Raw genomic sequence first — 18,907 nt, forward strand, 5'->3', positions numbered from 1 at the left:
TTTTTCTGATGATAAGAATGGAATTCATTTTGTTCCTTGGAAGGAGGAGGAAGCAGAGATAAAGAGAGAACTGTTCAACACCGAGTCTTCAGTAGAACTGACTAAAAATAAGATGTTTGATATGAGAATATTTTTTCCTAAAAATGTGTCAAGTAGTAGCATTTCAAATTTGGGTTGGTGTGAGATGAAACAGAAGTAGTACTTGCCTGGAGATTAGCCAGAGCAGGGGACCATGAATACACAAACCCGGAGGAAATAACAGATGTTACGCAGCGAGCTTTGGGCTTTGGGAGAGTTTAAGTCAAGTTTTCCTAAATCTGATTAGCACTAGCCCAGATGGAGGGAGCCAGGTTCCCTCTTCTGGGCTCTGCACTTCAGAGGTCCCCTTTCTGGCTCTGCTCCAGCGATGCCCCTCCCTGTGAAGTAAGGAGTTTGCAGAGTTGGGGATATGCATATCTGGAACCCATACCCTTCTGGATCCATGGGACCTAGAATCCCCTATCCTACTGGTCCCAAGCTGGCTTCCTAGGCCTGCACAGGCCTCTTGCCCAGGTCCCTCTGGAGAGTAGATCACCCCACCAGTGTGTAATATCTGGTCAGAGGAGTGGCCAAGGAATTGGTTGGAAGGATGTGGAAGGAAGTTGGGTGTTGGACCCTAGGATGTCCATATTCACACGTGAGTCCCTCCTGATGCTGGATGAAGCTTGGGATGAAAAGACAAAAGGCTTAGTCCAAGAGCCTCCATTGGTACTTTTACCCTAGTACCTGAAAATCTGAGAAGAAAGCTTATCTACGAAGGACAGGGTGGCCCGAGCTGACATTCCATGTAGCGTAATTTGAGGGGCATCGCAAAACCCTGCTTATAATACAAGGTATGCCTTGGGTAAACCTGTCCTGAGAATCAACCATGAACCTCCTCCCTAACTGATATAGTAATGAAGCAGCGAGAAAAATTCACCTACAATTTTAATTTTCAAAAGCTCATTATGCATTATGATCTTGTAAGAAAATATTTCATACGCAGCCACCTGTAAAGTGAAATAGGCTAAAGGCTTGGTTCTCATACAAGGCAATAATTTCTCCATTTGGAATGCTAGCAATGTCTCTCTTCGGAAGTTATAGAGCTTATATCCTGCCTGTTCCCTTTAATAAAGAAATATTAAATATTTTAAAATAAACTTTCTTTAATGAGCTAGAAAAAAAATTCTTTTCTTACCTAAAGTAAAAGTATTTTTTTCCTATAATTTCTTCTAATATTTTACAATTTTATTTCTTCACACTTAGGAACTATCTGGAATAAATTTTTGCCTTTGATAATTATTTGACCACCAACCATATACTGAAACAGTCCATGCTTTTTCTACTGATTTGTAATGTCACTTATATCATACATTAGGGATCCATACAAACAGGTATCTATTCTGGGTTTTCTATTCTGTCCCGTTGGTCTATCTGTTTACACACTGAGTCTGTCTGCCTGCTACAACGAAATACAAGGACTAAACGGCTTACAGACAACCGGAATCTGTTCTCTCCAGTTCTGGAGGATGGGAAGTCCAAGATCAAGGTGCTGGCATATTTGGTGTCTGGTGAGATCTCACTTCCTGGTTCACAGACTACTCTCTTTTTGTTGTAACCTCACATGATGAAAGAGAAAAGGGAGCTCTCTAAGGCACCTCTTTTACAGGGGCAGTAATCCTATTCATGAGGGCTCTACCCTCATGATCTAATCACTTCCCAAAGGCCCCATCTCCAAATACTATCACATTTGGGATTAGGCTTTGACATATCAATTTTGGGGGGACATAATATTCAGTCTATAGCATACAGCTGTACCATACCATCTTAATTACTACACCTTTAAAGTAAATTTTTATACTCAGTAAGAAAAGTCCTCTGTTCTTCAAAATTATTTTTGCTATTCTTGACATTTTGCTCTTTAATGTGGACGTTAAATCAGTCTAAGTTCAACCTAAAACACAAAAAACAAACATGCTGTAGGAATTTTGATAGAAAAAGCAGTGATAATGAGTATCCCTTTCTTGTTCCTGACTTATATAAAAATGATCCTAAAATTTCATCATGAAGTATGATAGGTTTTTAGAAGGTTCTTTGACAGTTACCTTTTATCAGATTAAGGAAGTTTCCTTCCATCTCTAGTTGTCTAAGAGTTTACTTGTTGGTTTTATTATTAAGATTTGATGAGAAGTTGGATAAGAGAGAGAAGGTAAGGAAGAGTAACCCCCACGTTTCTGAACTGGCGAGTGAGTGGATGGAGATGTCATTCATAAGAAAAACAGATTTATGAAGGAAGATGGAGTATTTGGTAAATATGAAGTACTGGTGGGACATTCAAATGAAGATATCCTATAGACCTGTGCTGTCCAATATGGTATCCTACTCACATGTTGCTATTGATTACTTGAAATGTGGCTAGTCCAAATGAGATGTGCTGTAAGTGTTCACAACAGATATTGAAGAAAGTATTAAAAAATGTAACATATTTCATTAATATTTCTCATACTAGTTATAGGTTGAAATGATAATATTTTGAATATACTGGGTTAAACAAAACATACTTAAATTAATTCCACCTTTTTAAATGTTTTTAAATGAGACTACCAGAAAATTTTGAATTACATATGTAACTCTCATTATACTTCTGTTGGATAGCATTACTATAGGCACTTGGAGATACAAATCTGATACTCATGAGGTGTGAATTTGTGAATTATAATCTTATAGGTGGAGTTAAGGCCACAGGTATAGATGAATCTGACCGTGAAGTATGCTGAGTGAGAAAAGGACTAATGCATCTAAAGTACAATTTGGCTTACAAAACTCTATTTACTGACAGTTTCTCAGGAATATATGTTTGCAAGGTGAGTGACACAATCATCATACAAATATTGAGATTCTATGTTCCAGTGAAGCGAGACCACAGCTCACATGAAAATAAAAATAATATAGGAACATTATTTTAATTGTAAGTTTTTTCTTCACCTCTGTAAAATCTGTACATACATTCAAAGGAGCTGGACTTACAGCCCCACATAATCCAACACTGTAAACCAACCTGATGAAAAGGGTCGTCTCTATATTCTTTTTTCACACATGGATTAATTTGAGGATTCTCCACATCTGTCTCACTGGTACAAGATGATCGGCATTCTGCACAATGTAACAAGTCTTCCCATAATACATCTTCTGTTTCAGATTCTGGCCTTGTGCTCTCAGAATCCTGTCTGGAACTTGAACAGCGAGAGCTGCAACTAGTACCCGATTTAGGGGCATCCTGAAATCAAGATATTCTTTGACATTATACAATTATGTACCCTTTCCAAACTCAAAGGATTCTATCAGAAACATATATTGCTACTTTTTGCTAAAAACAACCACACCACACTGTCAAATGACAGTGAAATAAATAGCAAAGCATTAAAATACATAATATTTTTTTAAGGAGAAACAAAATTTCCTCATCAAAATCTGATTTCACATCTCAGCTCAAGTGTTATTTTGCAGGCAAAGGTTGTGCCTGTTTCTCTTAAAGTTTATACAAAGTTCAGAATTCAGAGACTAGTCTAAATCCATATGGACTGCATAGTCAGTGAATGTTAACCCACTTTAATTGATGTGTTTAATGGAGTTCTTTTCTTAGTTTTTTTTTTTCTTTTTTTTTATAGCAACAATAGATTTCATGTATCTACTGTTTTTGTTTTTCAAACAGAAGTTCAATAAATTGATATAAAATTAACAAATAATCTATATCAGGAAGATAACTGCCAACTCATGTTTCTTAATCTATTGTAAAAAAGTGAAAAACTAAAAGGCACAAGTTAAATAATTTCTGACCAATTTACTTTTTTCCTAAGAGTTTTTAATGTACAAAATAAATACCTTTGACTACACTTTAATTTAAATTAATTCCAAATAACCTTTCCTAAATAAAGAATGGTAATAGCCATCCTTATGTAGTCAAGTATGCTGAAATTTTTGGATTTGTTTTTAGCTATCCTCTGTCACTAAGATTTTGTCAATTCTACTTTAAAATATTTTATATTTACCCCTCTCTATTTCCCATGTTATCACCACAGTTCAGACTTCATCATTCACACCTTGTTTGCTCTAAGACCTTCCTGCCTGACCCCTATCTAAAAGGTCTTCCCCTCTTTCCAGATTAACCTTCCCACAGTGAAGCTATTCTTTCATTCCTCAGACAAAAATCTTTCTGTGGCTTCCCACTGCTCTCCTGCATAAAGTTCACATTCCTTCACCCAGCATGCTTGTCTTCAAATGTGCTACTTCGGACCCTGTTCTCCACTTCTCCTCCAGTGACACTGGGCTACGTCTTAGCCTCTAAACACAGCTTGCTCTTTGCCACTCTAGCCTCTGATCATGTTCCTACCTCTTACTGTAATCCTACTCTCCTTTAAAGCCTACTCAACAAAGTGTCAGGAAAATACCATCTCTACCCCTTTCCAGCTGTCTTACCTTGTTTCTGAGTCTTAGTTTAGCCACCTACCAATGGGGAATAAAACTACCTACCTTAAAATAGATATTAAAACTTAAATGAGCACTGTAGCTTTTAATACAAACCTAGTACAAAGGCGCTCGACAAATGTTAAAGGTACTCTCTATTTAGAACAATTACTTTGTCCCTGAAGCAAGTTATTATTATTTATATTCATTTGATGATAAATTTTGCATTGTTGTCTGGCATCTGTAATATTGTCTGTGTTAGATGTTCATGTATTTCATATTCTCAAATAAATCCTAACTCTCAAATACACTATAAGTCTAGGAAAGACAGAAACCAAACACTACGTTTTTTTGCCATCATTAGCACAGGTAACAAAATGTCTTAAATGAATGAGATATATTATGATAATTAACTTATTGATATTAGAGTGAGATACTAATATATATTAGTGTACTGATAGAGTATTTGGGGAGGAGGGTTGTTGAGGGAAGAAGTAAAAATTTTCCAAAAGAGTTGAGCAGGGAAATGAAAAGAAAGAAAAATAATACAGAAAGAGAAAGGGTAAAAATTAGTCAGCTTTCTTTCATGAAAAGCACTCCAAAATACTTCCAATTCACTAATGTCAACCAGAATATTTGAAGAATAAGCAGTTTCATCACAACAGTTTTCATTAGATAGCAAGACACAGACTGTATTAAGTAATCAGTAATTGCGAGTCCAAAATTTTGATTAAAAATAACTTACTTATCTATAACTAATTTCTGATGCAGACTTGTCCATCAGATACAGAAATAAGTAATAGGATTAAAGGCCTGATGACTGTTTAAGTGAAACTAATGGGTGATTCAGGGATAAAGAAAATCTATAATTCTTTATAAATGTATTTGTCAAATACTGATTAATAAGTGGACCATTTTACAAATGTAAAATCTAAAAATTATTGCCTATAATTGTTTACATTTCAAACAGAATTTTATCTGCAGTACTTAAGTAGTTAGTGGCCACTTGAAATTTCACTACAAATTGCTGAATTAAGCTAAAAAATAGGAAATTTTAGAACTGAAGAAAATAGCTCAAGTTGATAGCTCATTTAATACAATTTGTTCTGCTTATTTCAAATCTTCAGACAGAGACAGCTAAACTGAGGATACAATCATATTAAGAAAAGTTTATTTATTTGAACTGAAATAGATGAAGGGAATAAGCATTTATAACATAAATGCTTTGTGCCTGGCAATTATGCATAATCTTATTTAAACTTAACAATCTGATGAGGCCAGTCTCCTTCCCTCCCCACTGTACAGAGGCAGAAACTGAGACTCAGGTAAGTTAAATAATTTTTCCAAAGTCACTTAAGTAGTCTGACTCCATGCCCATGGTTTCTTCACTATGCTTCCCATCAAATGCTGCCTTCATCAGATGAAAGGCTAATCCACAATAGGGAAGAAAAATTGAAAGATATCTGCAGAGTTAAACAAAGCAAGACACAGCTAGGAAACAGGACAAATGCTTAAACAGAGCTACCGGTTCCCCAGGACACCTCCTATATCTCAGATAACCAAGTAATTCAACCACCATCTTCCCAACAAGAGACTGGAAGAAGCCAATCAGATATAGTAGATAGTAGAAAAAGGCAAGAAGCCAGGGTGGGGGTAGGGTTTGGGGGTTGAGGGGTAAGAGGGAGGAGGGTTAGGTGAAAGTCCAACACACTGAATGGCAAGATCACTACCTCATCCCCAACGCCCTTGGTGCCAAACACCATGACAGCATGGTATAATATCTACCACCCCCATTCCACCAGAAGATTGGATGATTCTTCCTGAAAAACTAAATGCCCCTAAAAAGTGTATCTATAGATGCCGACATCTGGGAGGCTTACAACAAATGGCTGGGTCCCTGACCAGTACTCTTAAAGTGAGGCCACCAGTTCTACCCCTGCAAAAAGTGCTTCCCCAAATGATTTCTTTGTGCCTCACCCTAAAAGAAAACAGTATCACCAGTAATTTGAAGAGTATAGTAATAAATACATATAGATGCAAAACAACGCTACAAATCCTCTGTCTGAATTTTACTTATTCAAAGGAGGTTGTGTTTTGCTTTTTCAATAAAAAATAAGAACAACTTTGAAGGTGGTTTGACTTGAGAGTAAAAAATTTGGAACTGAAATACAGCTTTTTAAATATTTTCTAGTCTAAAGTTCCTCACTTCACAGATGAAGAATTTGAAGACCAGATTTTATTTTTATGTAATCTTTTATACCACTTTTAAAAAGATTTAAAACAACCAATGCCTACTAGCTAATTATCAGCCTTACTTAGCTTGGAATCTGGAAGATTTTAAGAAACATTTATTTAAAAGTTAAGATTAGTAGAATAATGTTCTGCCCTTCAAGAATCTGAATATTTCAAAATATAGCTGCAAACCAAGAAAAGTAAAGATTAGGGGAGAGAAAAGTACCTCTGAAGCGAAGTAATTTATTCTATAGGAGAGTGGAGACCTCCTTCTATAGGAGGTCCTGAATTCTTTCCAGGACCAACAGACTTCTACCTGTGCATGGAATAAGACTTTGAATTTCACAAGCATGGTTAACTGGCTTAGGAACACTAAACGGTACATCAGATAATGTGGATGAAGACGCAATGAGTAGACATACTGGCATTAGTGTCTTTCTAATGGCAGCCACTGAGCGAAGAAACAGCCAGAGTCACGTAGAAAGATTAACTAGAGATAAAACCACAAAGAAGAGTGTACAAAGAACAAGTAACTCTTCTAATCTTAAAACTCTCAAGCTATTCATATTCCAGCACAGCATTAGATTTTTCCCAAGTTTGACCCTAAATCATCAATAAAAATATATATATATTCTAATACAGTACAAAAAGAGTAGAAGGTAATGTTTATCAAAAAGTGACGTAAAAAGTAATTCATGTGCCTTCAAGCAAGACAATGTATTGTCCTTAGAATAAAATGTGAAAATACAATTGAATGAAATTTTTTTTCTATTTAAATATTTCAAGAGATATAATAACTTCTAGAGATGTGATAAAGTTGGAAAAGGGTTTGGAGAAAAACAGACATTAATAAAGAAAAACAGAATCAAAGAAGAAAAAGGAATTGAATTTTATAGGCTGGGCGACTTAACTGGTGACAGTAACATGAAGGAAGTCACTTAGAATAATAACTTTGCTACAATCTAGAAGTTATAAAGCCTTTCAAATCGTGGAAAAGACTAACATAGGAGTTCACAGATTGTCTCTCCAGGATCTTCTTTAAAAGGAAACAACAAACTCAATGTATGAGTCTTCAGAGATAACACACAAAATGAATACAAGTGTGTGGCTATTTATCATGTATGAAATACATTAATCTAAAACTGCTCCTCTGTAAGTCTAGATCATGTAACAGTAAGATATCGAGACTGATGGGAAATATCTGTTATTTCAATAATCATAAATTTGTTGAAAAAAGTTGTAAATTAAAAACATACAAAATAGATATATATGTACAGATGCAAGGCTAAAGTATATACCTCATTAGGGTAATGTTTCTTATAATGGTGTGACTTTCTATTCCGAAGAATGCTCTCAGAAGTCCTGTCTGCATGACGGCGCAATGGGTATCCTGTTTCTGGACCTTCTTCACTGGAGACTTCATCAGAGACATTTGTTACTGTCCTTTGGGTATCCTAAGTTAGGAGTATAAAAAGAGAGTTGTTGGTAATTTCTGACTAACCTTGCAGCTTTAAAACTGCAAAATTTTAAATTGTACATACATATACACATATACTTTCAAATACCTCTAAAGATCTCAGAGTAATTGATTAGTACTACCTGATTTTCTAAAAAATGTCTTAAATCAGTGACTAAAGTAACTCAATAGTCATTTGTCAAATATTGTTCTATAACATTTCTGTTCGCAAAAGGATTTGAAATGGCTTACAAAATTGAGAACGTAAAATAGTGTAAAAGCAGAACAGAGACCCTTTGAAGGAAGCTTGAGAGACCTAAAATGAATTACATTATCTCCACAAACCGAAAATGCTATCAATCTTAAGACCAGCACTGATTTAATAATGGGTTATGAGGCAATGAGGAGGTGATGGTAGCTGAATGAAACACATATCAGGCAGACAACACCATGTAAATATGATTTTTAGAGATAACCAGATTCCAGAAGTTCTGAAACTGAGAGACTCCAGAGCAGATATTTTACTGATACTTTCATGTTCCTCTTATATGACGTTAGTAGGTAATACATACCTGGAAATGTGTTTGAAAACTGCATGACTAAAAACTTAATTTATTTGTTGACTGATGCTAGTGATGTGAGGCTCACATTACCAGAGAGTTAAATGCCTCAAAAATCTAAAATCAGAGTAAGGGACTCTGATTCATTGCTGCCCCATGCTATTTATTATATAGCTACAGGTACTGAAAATACATGTACTGTCAAGCAATAACACATACTTCACTCAAAACAGAGAATCCTCTTTTCTTCCTTCACTTTCCTCAACACACATGTTCATGCTTACGTTCCTAAATGTAACAAAGGTAACATCTTTTAATTTGACCATATATATATATATTTTTTACTGTAACGGCTTTTAAAGAATAAATTATTTGGGCTTCCCTGGTGGCGCAGTGGTTAAGAATCCGCCTGCCATCGCAGGGGACACGAGTCCGATCCCTGGCCCGGGAAGATCCCGCATGCCACGGAGCAGCTAAGCCCATGCGCCACAACTACTGAGCCTGTGCTCTAGAGCCCGTGCTCTGCAACAAGAGAAGCCACAATGAGAAGCCCGCCCCCCGCAAAGAAGAGTAGCCCCTGCTTGCCTCAACTAGAGAAAGCCCATGCGCAGCAACAAAGACCCAACACAGCCAAAAATTAAGAACAAACAAATAAATAAATAAAATTAAAAAAAAAAAGAATAGATTATTTAACCAAAAAACTTCAGGGAAACAAAGAGAAAGAAGATATTACATTAAGCTTTGTTACAATAAACCCAGGGTTTCTTCTGGAAAAGTAAACAAACAATTGTTATCCTTAACAAATTTCCTCAGTAAGAATTTTTTGCAAATTAAAAACAAAACAAATGTGCTTACACCAAAGGTAACAAAGGTAGGAAAAATAAGGTACTATTTTCTTATAGAGAACATTAATGGAAAACCAGGGTCCTAGTTCAGTGTCTAGAATAATTTAGATGTTCCATTTGAAATAAATTCTTACACACACACAGAAATGGGGAAATAAAAAGTAACGTTTAACAAATATCAACTATAAATTATAAAGTGCTTTAACATTTCAAAACAACTGGAGCCATCAATCAATTCAGAAGGTGCCAAGTTATACTGGAAATCAGGTTTATTCACACTACTTTATCTGATTTTCAGCTTCATCAGTGTGATTTGTAAAGGCTCACAGAATAAATTCTGGAGAAAATACATACACTCAAGGGCAACTACTATGTCTAAGTCACTTCCCATTAACTAATATAAAATCACACAAATTACTTTTTTTTTTTTAAATTAATTAATTAATTAATTTATTTTTGGCTGTGTTGGGTCTTCGTTTCTGTGCGAGGACTTTCTCCAGTTGTGGCGAGCGGGGGCCACTCCTCATCGCGGTGCGCGGGCCTCTCACTGTTGCGGCCTCTCGTTGCGGAGCACAGGCTCCAGACGCGCAGGCTCAGTAATTGTGGCTCACGGGCCTAGCTGCTCCATGGCATGTGGGATCTTCCCGGACCAGGGCTCGAACCCGTGTCCCCTGCATCGGCAGGCAGACTCTCAACCACTGCGCCACAAGGGAAGCCCACACAAATTACTTTTAAAAATCACACTTACTTTGCTGGGAATGTTCCTCAGTGTTCCTGTGTTCCAGGTTGCCTCTTCTGGTCGAAGAGTTTCACACTGAGGTTCATGGCTTTGTACTCCATCTTCGCTGCTTTTAACGGTCTTTTTTCCCATCAAGGGATACATAGCCATTGTCAGTCTCAGTTGATTTATCAATTGAATTCTTTGCTTTCTTTGATCTAAAAAGGAAAATATGTGAAGCATGTTATGTGGACTTAGCTTATTTTGGATAGGTTACCAGCAGAAATTATGATCTGTTAATAATTAAATCTGGTAGTTATTTCTCAGCATTTTAATCACTACCTTATTTTTACAATAAATAATTCAGAAATATAATATCTATCATAAAATATAAACATGTAAATCAATGTCCTACTTCAGCTTATTTTATAAGTTTTAAGGTCTTACAAATAGCAATTCTAAGAGACATGCCCTAACTTACCAAACAATTCTTGGTCAAAATCACCTGGTCTGGACTTCCCTGGTGGCACAGTGGTTGAGAATCTGCCTGCCAATGCAGGGGACACAGGTTTGAGCCCTGGTCCGGGAAGATCCCACATACCGTGGAGCAACTAAGCCCATGCGCCACAACTACTGAGCCTGTGCTCTAGAGCCCGCGAACCACAACTACTGAGCCCACGTGCCACAACTACTGAAGCCCATGTGCCTAGAGCCCGTGCTCTGCAACAAGAGAAGCCACCGCAACAAGAAGCCGGTGCACCACAACGAAGAGTAGCCTCCGCTTGCCGCAACTAGAGAAAGCCCGCGCGCAGCAACGAAGACCCAACGCAGCCAAAATAAATAAATAAATAAACTTATTAAAAACATGATTAAAAAAAAATCACCTGGTCTTTGAGCAAAATCTAGGATCAAAATTTTGCCGATTTTATTATGGTTAATAATATATTTTTAAGGTCTTATTTTTTTAAGAACTACCTCAGTAATTATTAAGTTGCAATTAGTGGTTTAACTTAGTTTTAATACTCTCCTTTACCCAAATACTTTACCATTAGTATGGATACATAAATATCTCTGATAAATTCATTTTAATATACAATGGAGACACAGGACCTTTTGTAACACAAAAGCACACGAAAAAAGGGAAAATTTTGTACAAGATTCTACATAATGGAAGAAGTAAAAACAAAGAACACAAAGAAAAAGAAGTAACCTCTTTCACCCATTGAAATACTCTAGAAAAAATGTTAGTAATCATGTAGCTTACAAGTACCTAAAAGACTACAATTGAGGTTCTTCATTTATAGGTATTAAGTTTTTCTCAATACAAAAAATATAACATGGAAAATAATAAACCATTTGATTAATAGGCAAATGCTTGAAGAGTCCTCTTCAGAGACTGCAGTGGGTGAAAGAATGGCTATCCAAAAGAAATATTAGTAGAAACATAATGTAAATCCCACATAAAATTAAAATGTGCTCAATGCAGATTAAGTCTGTCATAAAACATTACTAAAGAGCAATTGTATTTAATTATATTTAAATAAAGTCCCTTTAATTTTCTCCAAAGTATCAGTTTTGCAAGACAGGAAAAATAAAACTAGTATATTGCCTTCAGGCAGGTCAAAAAACAAAAGGACTTTCAAATGGGGAAAAAATGTTATCTTTAACACTACAGTTACTCATTTCTATTGGAATCTATCAGAACTGTGCAGGACCTTAGAATTCATCTACGCTAAATATTCATTTTGGAAACAAAGAATCAGAAATATAAAGAGGTCTAAGCGACTTATTTAAGGTCACACAGCCAGTTAGAGGCAAAGCTGACATGAGAACACAGACCTTCTGACTATGAGGTTAATCATATCCCCCACACTACCTCCAAACACCCACTCTCTGAGAAACTTCCTGTTAGGATTTCTTCTTAACACACTCATCAAAGCCTAGACAATTTCTGTCTCGTACAAACAGGCCCCTTTCCTTCCTGACCTTCTCCTGCAAGACTACTAAAGGGGATAGACAGGCCATACCTCCCATATGCTCTACAGAGCTCTGATGCTTTCTGGTCATGAAGAACACACCTCAGCAGAGCTGCAAGACTCAAAAGTCTAATCTTCTGACCCTTTTCTTTCTATATTACCCTAAGAGGCATGCAGAGACTAAGGGAATGAGCCATAGAACAGAGATCATTTAAGAGTGGCAGAGGGAGGGAGGAAAATGAATTACAGTAGAGAGGAGAAAGGGCAAAAGAGAAAATAAAAGGTGCAGAGGAAACCTGTGACCTTCTCTGCCTAGAGAAGAGACAGAAATGCCAGTTATTAACTGTTCCCTTTACCTCTCCCTTGAATATTGTGCAATATGTAGATGTGGAAAAAGACCAAGGGAAGTGAAGTTACTTGATATCTTAAAAATGTGAAAAACTCAAAGACAGTGAAAGTGTGTGCTGGAAAGGTATTTATGAATCTTCATGGAAACTGTACTGGGCTGGAAAGGGAGGGGGAAGGCAGTGAATAAGGTGAAGGAAGACTGAAAAGTTTATAGAACAGAACCATTAATCAGCCAGGATATGCAAGAAGAGAAACTTATTTGGGAAGAAAGAATGTTGGACCTGAAGTGCCTGGGAACATCCTGAGAAAGATCAGTAGGCAGTTGTAACACAGGCCTAGAAGCCAATGGTCAAAGCAAAAAAAAAGTAGCTGTCAACTTGCAGAGTGAACCAGAGGGCCACTAGAACCCTAGAGGGTCAAAAGATACGGGCCTACTGAAAAGGGCTTTGACTCAGTAATAACGGCTGCTTTAAGAATTTTTCTAAGGGGAATGTATTCTTTCCTTACCAGGACAGAGTAAAGACCATGTTAAGCCAGGGGAAAGAGTACTAGTAGCACTCGTTCCATATACCTTTCGGCCATCTCCTACTTCCTCCCTACTTCCTCTCTTCCTTATCTCTGCCTCCTTCCAATCTTCTCTGGGTTGTTTCTCTCTCCCAGTATCTCCTCGAAGTACAAGTAACACTATCAGAAGATATGAACAGCAAGTTACTAAGCTACCGTAGCTATCTGATACTTCTCTTCTGCTAAGTGCAGATAACTTGCAAACCAAGCTGAAATAACAAAGAAAACACTAAATGTAAGTACCAACCTCAGAGTTTACAAAGCAGCTCAAAATACAAATCGAGGCAGCTTGGCAGTGGCTGGTAATAACAGCACTTGCAAAAGCATTGTTGGAATGGAACAGCAGGAGCAGCCCAACAACAGCCAGTAATGGCAACTCATTTGAAGGCAATTTTAGGGCAGGGGGCCAGGTACAGCCCAGAGGGGTTGGGAGATGGGATACATACAGAAGATTAATTGAATAAGTATATTGAGGACAATAGGAACCAGATTTTTCAGTGATAGAGAAGGAAGATATAGAGAGGAGAAAAGATAAAATGAACTCTGCGGTATTGTATCTGAATTGGAACTACCACTGCAAATTCATGGCTTATATCGAAAGAAATAAATATACATGTAAAAGGACACACACACACACACACTTTCTAGCTCTGTCCACTGAGAAGGCCCCAGGGTAGCAACACCACAATAGCAATGAGCGTATCCAGCATTCAGATCCTGGTTTCTATATACCACTCTCCTTGAAGAAGTGACTCATTCCAGGCCTGAGGCAGAGGAAGTACAAGTTGAAGCTGGAAACATTTTGTTGTGCCAGAAAGTAAGGAAGGGTTCAGAGAATGATAAGGACATGCCAAAAAGACAAAGAAACTGCTCAAAGGGGCTCCCCTGGCCAAATTGAAGCCAATCTAATATCAAAATAAATAATGACAGCAACAAATTAAAATAAATAGAAATCCATAAGTAAATAATTAAGGGAAAGCTCTTCCGTAAAGTAGAATGCCAAGTAATAAATGTAGAAGGAATGACAGAGTTAGAAAAATTACCATTTGGCAACCACCATAATAATAATTCAAGCAAGAATCATCAATGGATGCTAAAACCAGAAGGTGAAGGTGGGATGAGAAATAGGTTATTTTTATAGTTAATGTATCTCCACATAGGACATTTGTTGATTATAAAGGAAAAAATAAATAAATTTACCATGGAGAAATATAGCAGACACTATCTTAATCGAGTGATTCACATAAATATCACTAACAAAGGAACAAATCTACATAGTTTGCCACCTGACAGGATGCAATGATATTGCTGCCAAAAATGCATAACTGAGTTTAATTATGAAGCAATATCACACTACTAACTCAGTGGTATGCTGCTAAATGTTGAACAACCAGCTATCCAGGGGTAAAAAGCTCTTGTTTATGGTGTTCCCTTATTTCCATGGTGTAAATAATCCTACCACGGCCAATTTCAAGTACCAACTGACAACGCTGAAGACAGCATTGGGAAAAGATACACACATTCAGCCCTCACAAGTCACTTGGAGCTAGATCCAGAAAACCACCTGCACAAACCCAAATTAACAGACATTCTACAAAGTGACTGCCCTGTATCTTCAAAACTGTGAAAAACATGAAACTTGAGGAAAGACTGAAGTCTGTCCCACAATGGAGACAAGACATGACCCCTGGTGTGCTGTAAAGGATATTAATAGGGACAATTAACAGAACTGAACTGGGCCATGGGAGTTCTTTGCACTGTTCTCTCAACATTTCTGTAAGTTTGAAATTGTTTCAAAATAAAATTATATATTTTTAAAAGTACAAACTGATTACTTTAGATCTGAGCATCAGGGACATGCTGACAGGAGAAAATGTAGGAGAGTTAAGTTCCAATAAAGCAGGTTAGAGGGTCAAAAATTGTGACTGCTCCAGGCAAGGTTTAGTTTTACCACTGATTGCTATATCATTCATATTGTCATTAATTGCTGAAAGTAAGAACTTCACAGAATTATATTAATTTCTCAAAAGGAACATAGGTTACCAAGACTCATATGTTTAAGTAATTCTTCCCATTCCCTTACAAAAGGGGGTAAAATTATTAGGGAAAGACAGTGGGAGTGAGAGATTTATTTTTTAAATATATATATATTGTGAAATTCTACTTAGAGTATATTTTTTAAAGGGAAGTTACTTCTATTTAAGTGAACTTAAAAATATGTAAAAAAAAAAAAAACTGAAGCGAGCTAAGTATTTTGATTTTTTTCCTTTCTTTTTTTTGGGGGCAGGGGATCAGTTAATAGAATTTCCTCCTTCTCAGGGGAGAATTTAGTGGGTTTTTTTTTTGTAATTGCATTTTTTTTTGTAATTGTTTTTTTTTTTTTTTTTACAGCATAGTGATTCAATATTAACAGCACTTTGATTTTAAAATAAACACATGATTCTAAATCATCATTCCCTATCAAAAACAAAAGCAGGATAGAAAGAAGCTGGTTAGGAATTATTGTCCTACAATATAGAAAGAAATGGTGCTTTTTAGTATTATTCACAGAAAGATCTTACCTTCTGACAGCTACACTTTATGCATATAACACACTCACTTAATAAAACCAGAGTTAACAATAGTTTCTTAGACCAACCCAAACACTGTGAGTCACAGGCATCTGGGCAGTGAGGTTAGTAGTATGTTGAAAATGGAGACACACAAGTCTACACTGATTTTACGTATTCCATGATAGAAGCAGTATTTCCTGCATTTGGATTTTTTTAAATTGAATTAGAGTTGATATACAATATTATATTAGTTTCAGGTGTACAACATAGTGGTTCAGCATTTATATACTGCTGCATTGGATTCGGAACAAAGAGCATTTGCAAAGATACAATGTGCAATTTCACTGCCATGGTCATGGCTTAGAGTTTTATAACTAGCTAATAACTAATTAACACTTGAATCTTTGGATGGCATGACCTGTGTAAAATTTTCTTTAAAGTATTATGCTTGACATTCAAGAAGATTAGCTCTATGTCAAAAATACTCTTAGGAGGACATGACTTTACATGTAGTATAATTACCCTAGTTCCTTTGTGAGATATAGTGAGAGACAATTTGATTCTTTTCTAAAAAAATGCAAATAAATGTACAATCTACACCATAAGTAAATCATAAAACTGAATTTTTTCACATAAAAACTTTAGCCAAAAAGTTAACACAACTTTTAAAAACTTACTAGCTTATAAAATATCAAATGTATTGTGTCAAACATGAAAACCACTGTGTTTCTATATTAAAAAACCTAGCCAGGTAATCAAGAACACTCATGATACTCTGTCCTGCCATGGAAAAAACGTTGGAAGTATTTGTTGGTGCTCTCAAAAATATTCAGAGGTATACAAATTGAGCCAACTGAAGATCATCCTTTCAGTATTAAAGGACATTAGAGTTGCTAGGGGGAAGTTAACAGTAGCAGATAACTCTTGTTCTAGAACATAGTATGAAATTTCTGGCCTTGCTCTCATTTGCACAAGGTTAGGAATCAAGGAGGAGAGGAGGTTAGAGAAACAGAATGCATAAAATCTCAGATATAAGAAGATGACACAGGGGCCTACATATAACCATAACTGCTATCTGGAGCTATGCATACACCTTGATTACATGCTAACATAGCCCTTCAAAGACTTTTGGGACCCTATGTTTCTCTAGGTATCCTCTACCACACATAAGTTTGAGAGGTGTGTACCAAATTGGGTTTATTTATAGTACCTGTAATTTTTCTAGGACCAGTCCAACTCTAAAATACAGTGACTCTAGCAAATTTAATAAGTTATCTAGTTGTGGCCATAAGATATTCTTAAAAATCTGGGATATACTGGCATTTACACGGTCTTCATCCTTGTCTGTGGAAGACATCCAATAGACCTTCACCCAGTCTATAGCTTAAATGACTGAACTTTTTAAACTACAGTCAGTAAAAACCAAATTTTAATCCCTATATCAAAAATTTCTGATGGAACTGCATACCATTTTAACTTATATTATGCAGTATACTCCATTCTGTGAAGAAAATCAATTTATTGAATCTAATTTTCACTTTAGTGTTAAAAACAGCAAATATGGAAGCTAAACAGAACAGAATCTTCAAGGTAGGTCAGTCACGCATAGGAATTAACAAGTAACCTGGTTTTATTCTGATATCTGTCTCTAATTCACTAAGCCAATTTATATGTTACTTTTTCTACTCAAAAAAGAGCATAATTTCTACTGACTTTGTTTTAATGATATTGTGATCATCAAATGAATCTTAAAAGACATGAAAGAGTACTTAGGATCCATCTGAATTTTGAAATAGGTATTATGCTGAAGAGCTGTAAAATCTACTCTTTTAAAAATTTATTTATTTATTTTTGGCTGTGTTGGGTCTTCGTTGCTGTGCGTGGGCTTTCTCTAGTTGCACGAGCGAGGGCTACTCTTCATTGAGGTGCACGGGCTTCTCACTGCGGTGGCTTCTCTTGTTGCAGAGCACGGGCTCTAGGCGCGTGGGCTTCAGTAGTTGTGTCTCAAGGGCTCTAGAGTGCAGGCTCAGTGGTTGTGGTGCATGGGCTTAGTTGCTCCGTGGCATGTGGGATCTTCCCAGACCAGGGCGTGAACCTGTGTCCCCTGCATTGGCAGGCGGATTCTTAACCACCAGGGAAGCCCCACAATCCAGATGTAATTCTTCCTATTTAATCTTTCTAGTAGCAACTATAATTATGCTAATTTAAGACAATTAACTGATATTAAAGTGCTAAATCCTTAGGAAATACGGTTGATTTCTACATCTTTTCTAATCGATACTTTGTTTGCCTTAGTTTTCTTAGGTTTGTAGAATTCTTTTACAATAATTCCCAATTTTTTTCAAATAAGAAATACTATGCCTTATTTTAAAAAGAATAGTTTTATCTTGAGAATGAAATGTACTTAGAGATGATAATAAGTAGGGCCTTTCTAACATATAAATACAGGATGTTAAAAATAGTAGTTTTCATTCTAACATCTAAAAGACCATCAAGTCACCAAATACAAAGCTTAGATATTTGTGTGGTTATGCATTTATTTTCTCATCAGTTATGCTAATTCAGATACCTTAATGGAAGTATCCAGCTTTTCAACTTGTTATCACCAGAAACAATTTTAAGTCTCAGTTGATATTTCAGTTTAAGCCCTTTCTGATTTATCAAAGCCTGAAACACCAAGACATCATCAAGATTCCAGAACTCAGTTTAGAACTTCTAAAACTAACATTTTTCTTAAGAACTTTTTGTACCCAATATTTAAAACAGTCTCATTCATATGCTGGCAAACTAGGTCCCAAATGAGACAGCTGAAAATACTGCATCTTTAAAAACATTTAGATTATAGTTGTCATGATTAAAGGGAATAAAACCAAAGGGATTTAGCCATTATAATATCAACTACTAGTAGTCAAGGTCATGCTACAGCCCCAAAAGAGGAAAATTAAAGTCTGAAACTCATTTGACTAGAGAAACATGGTAGAATTCTAAAGGCACCAACCTATTAATTTAGGAGGATTCTGAATACTACATAATAATACAACACCAGTTTCAGACAACGAAAACAACTAAATGATCCCCCCAAAGCAAAACATATCCACTATGCTATTTATAATTGCTTAACAGAAAGTCTTGAGAAATGTTTAAGAAATTGACTCTGCAGTGATAAAACTATCA

At 36.2% G+C, this 18,907-nt stretch overlaps 1 protein-coding gene across 1 annotated transcript in view; it reads right to left on the reverse strand.

Annotated features, from left to right (window-relative positions):
* The window catches only part of PHTF2 (putative homeodomain transcription factor 2), a 154,281-nt gene that overhangs the window by 49,506 nt on the left and 85,868 nt on the right, over positions 1 to 18,907 (reverse strand). Inside the window, 4 exon segments of the mRNA XM_036863228.1 lie at positions 3,077 to 3,295; positions 8,013 to 8,168; positions 10,324 to 10,443; positions 10,445 to 10,511. Coding sequence (XP_036719123.1) covers positions 3,077 to 3,295; positions 8,013 to 8,168; positions 10,324 to 10,443; positions 10,445 to 10,511 — 562 coding nt within the window.

This window comes from Balaenoptera musculus, chromosome 9, assembly GCF_009873245.2.
Source record: "Balaenoptera musculus isolate JJ_BM4_2016_0621 chromosome 9, mBalMus1.pri.v3, whole genome shotgun sequence".
NCBI classification, from domain to species: Eukaryota; Metazoa; Chordata; class Mammalia; order Artiodactyla; family Balaenopteridae; genus Balaenoptera; species Balaenoptera musculus.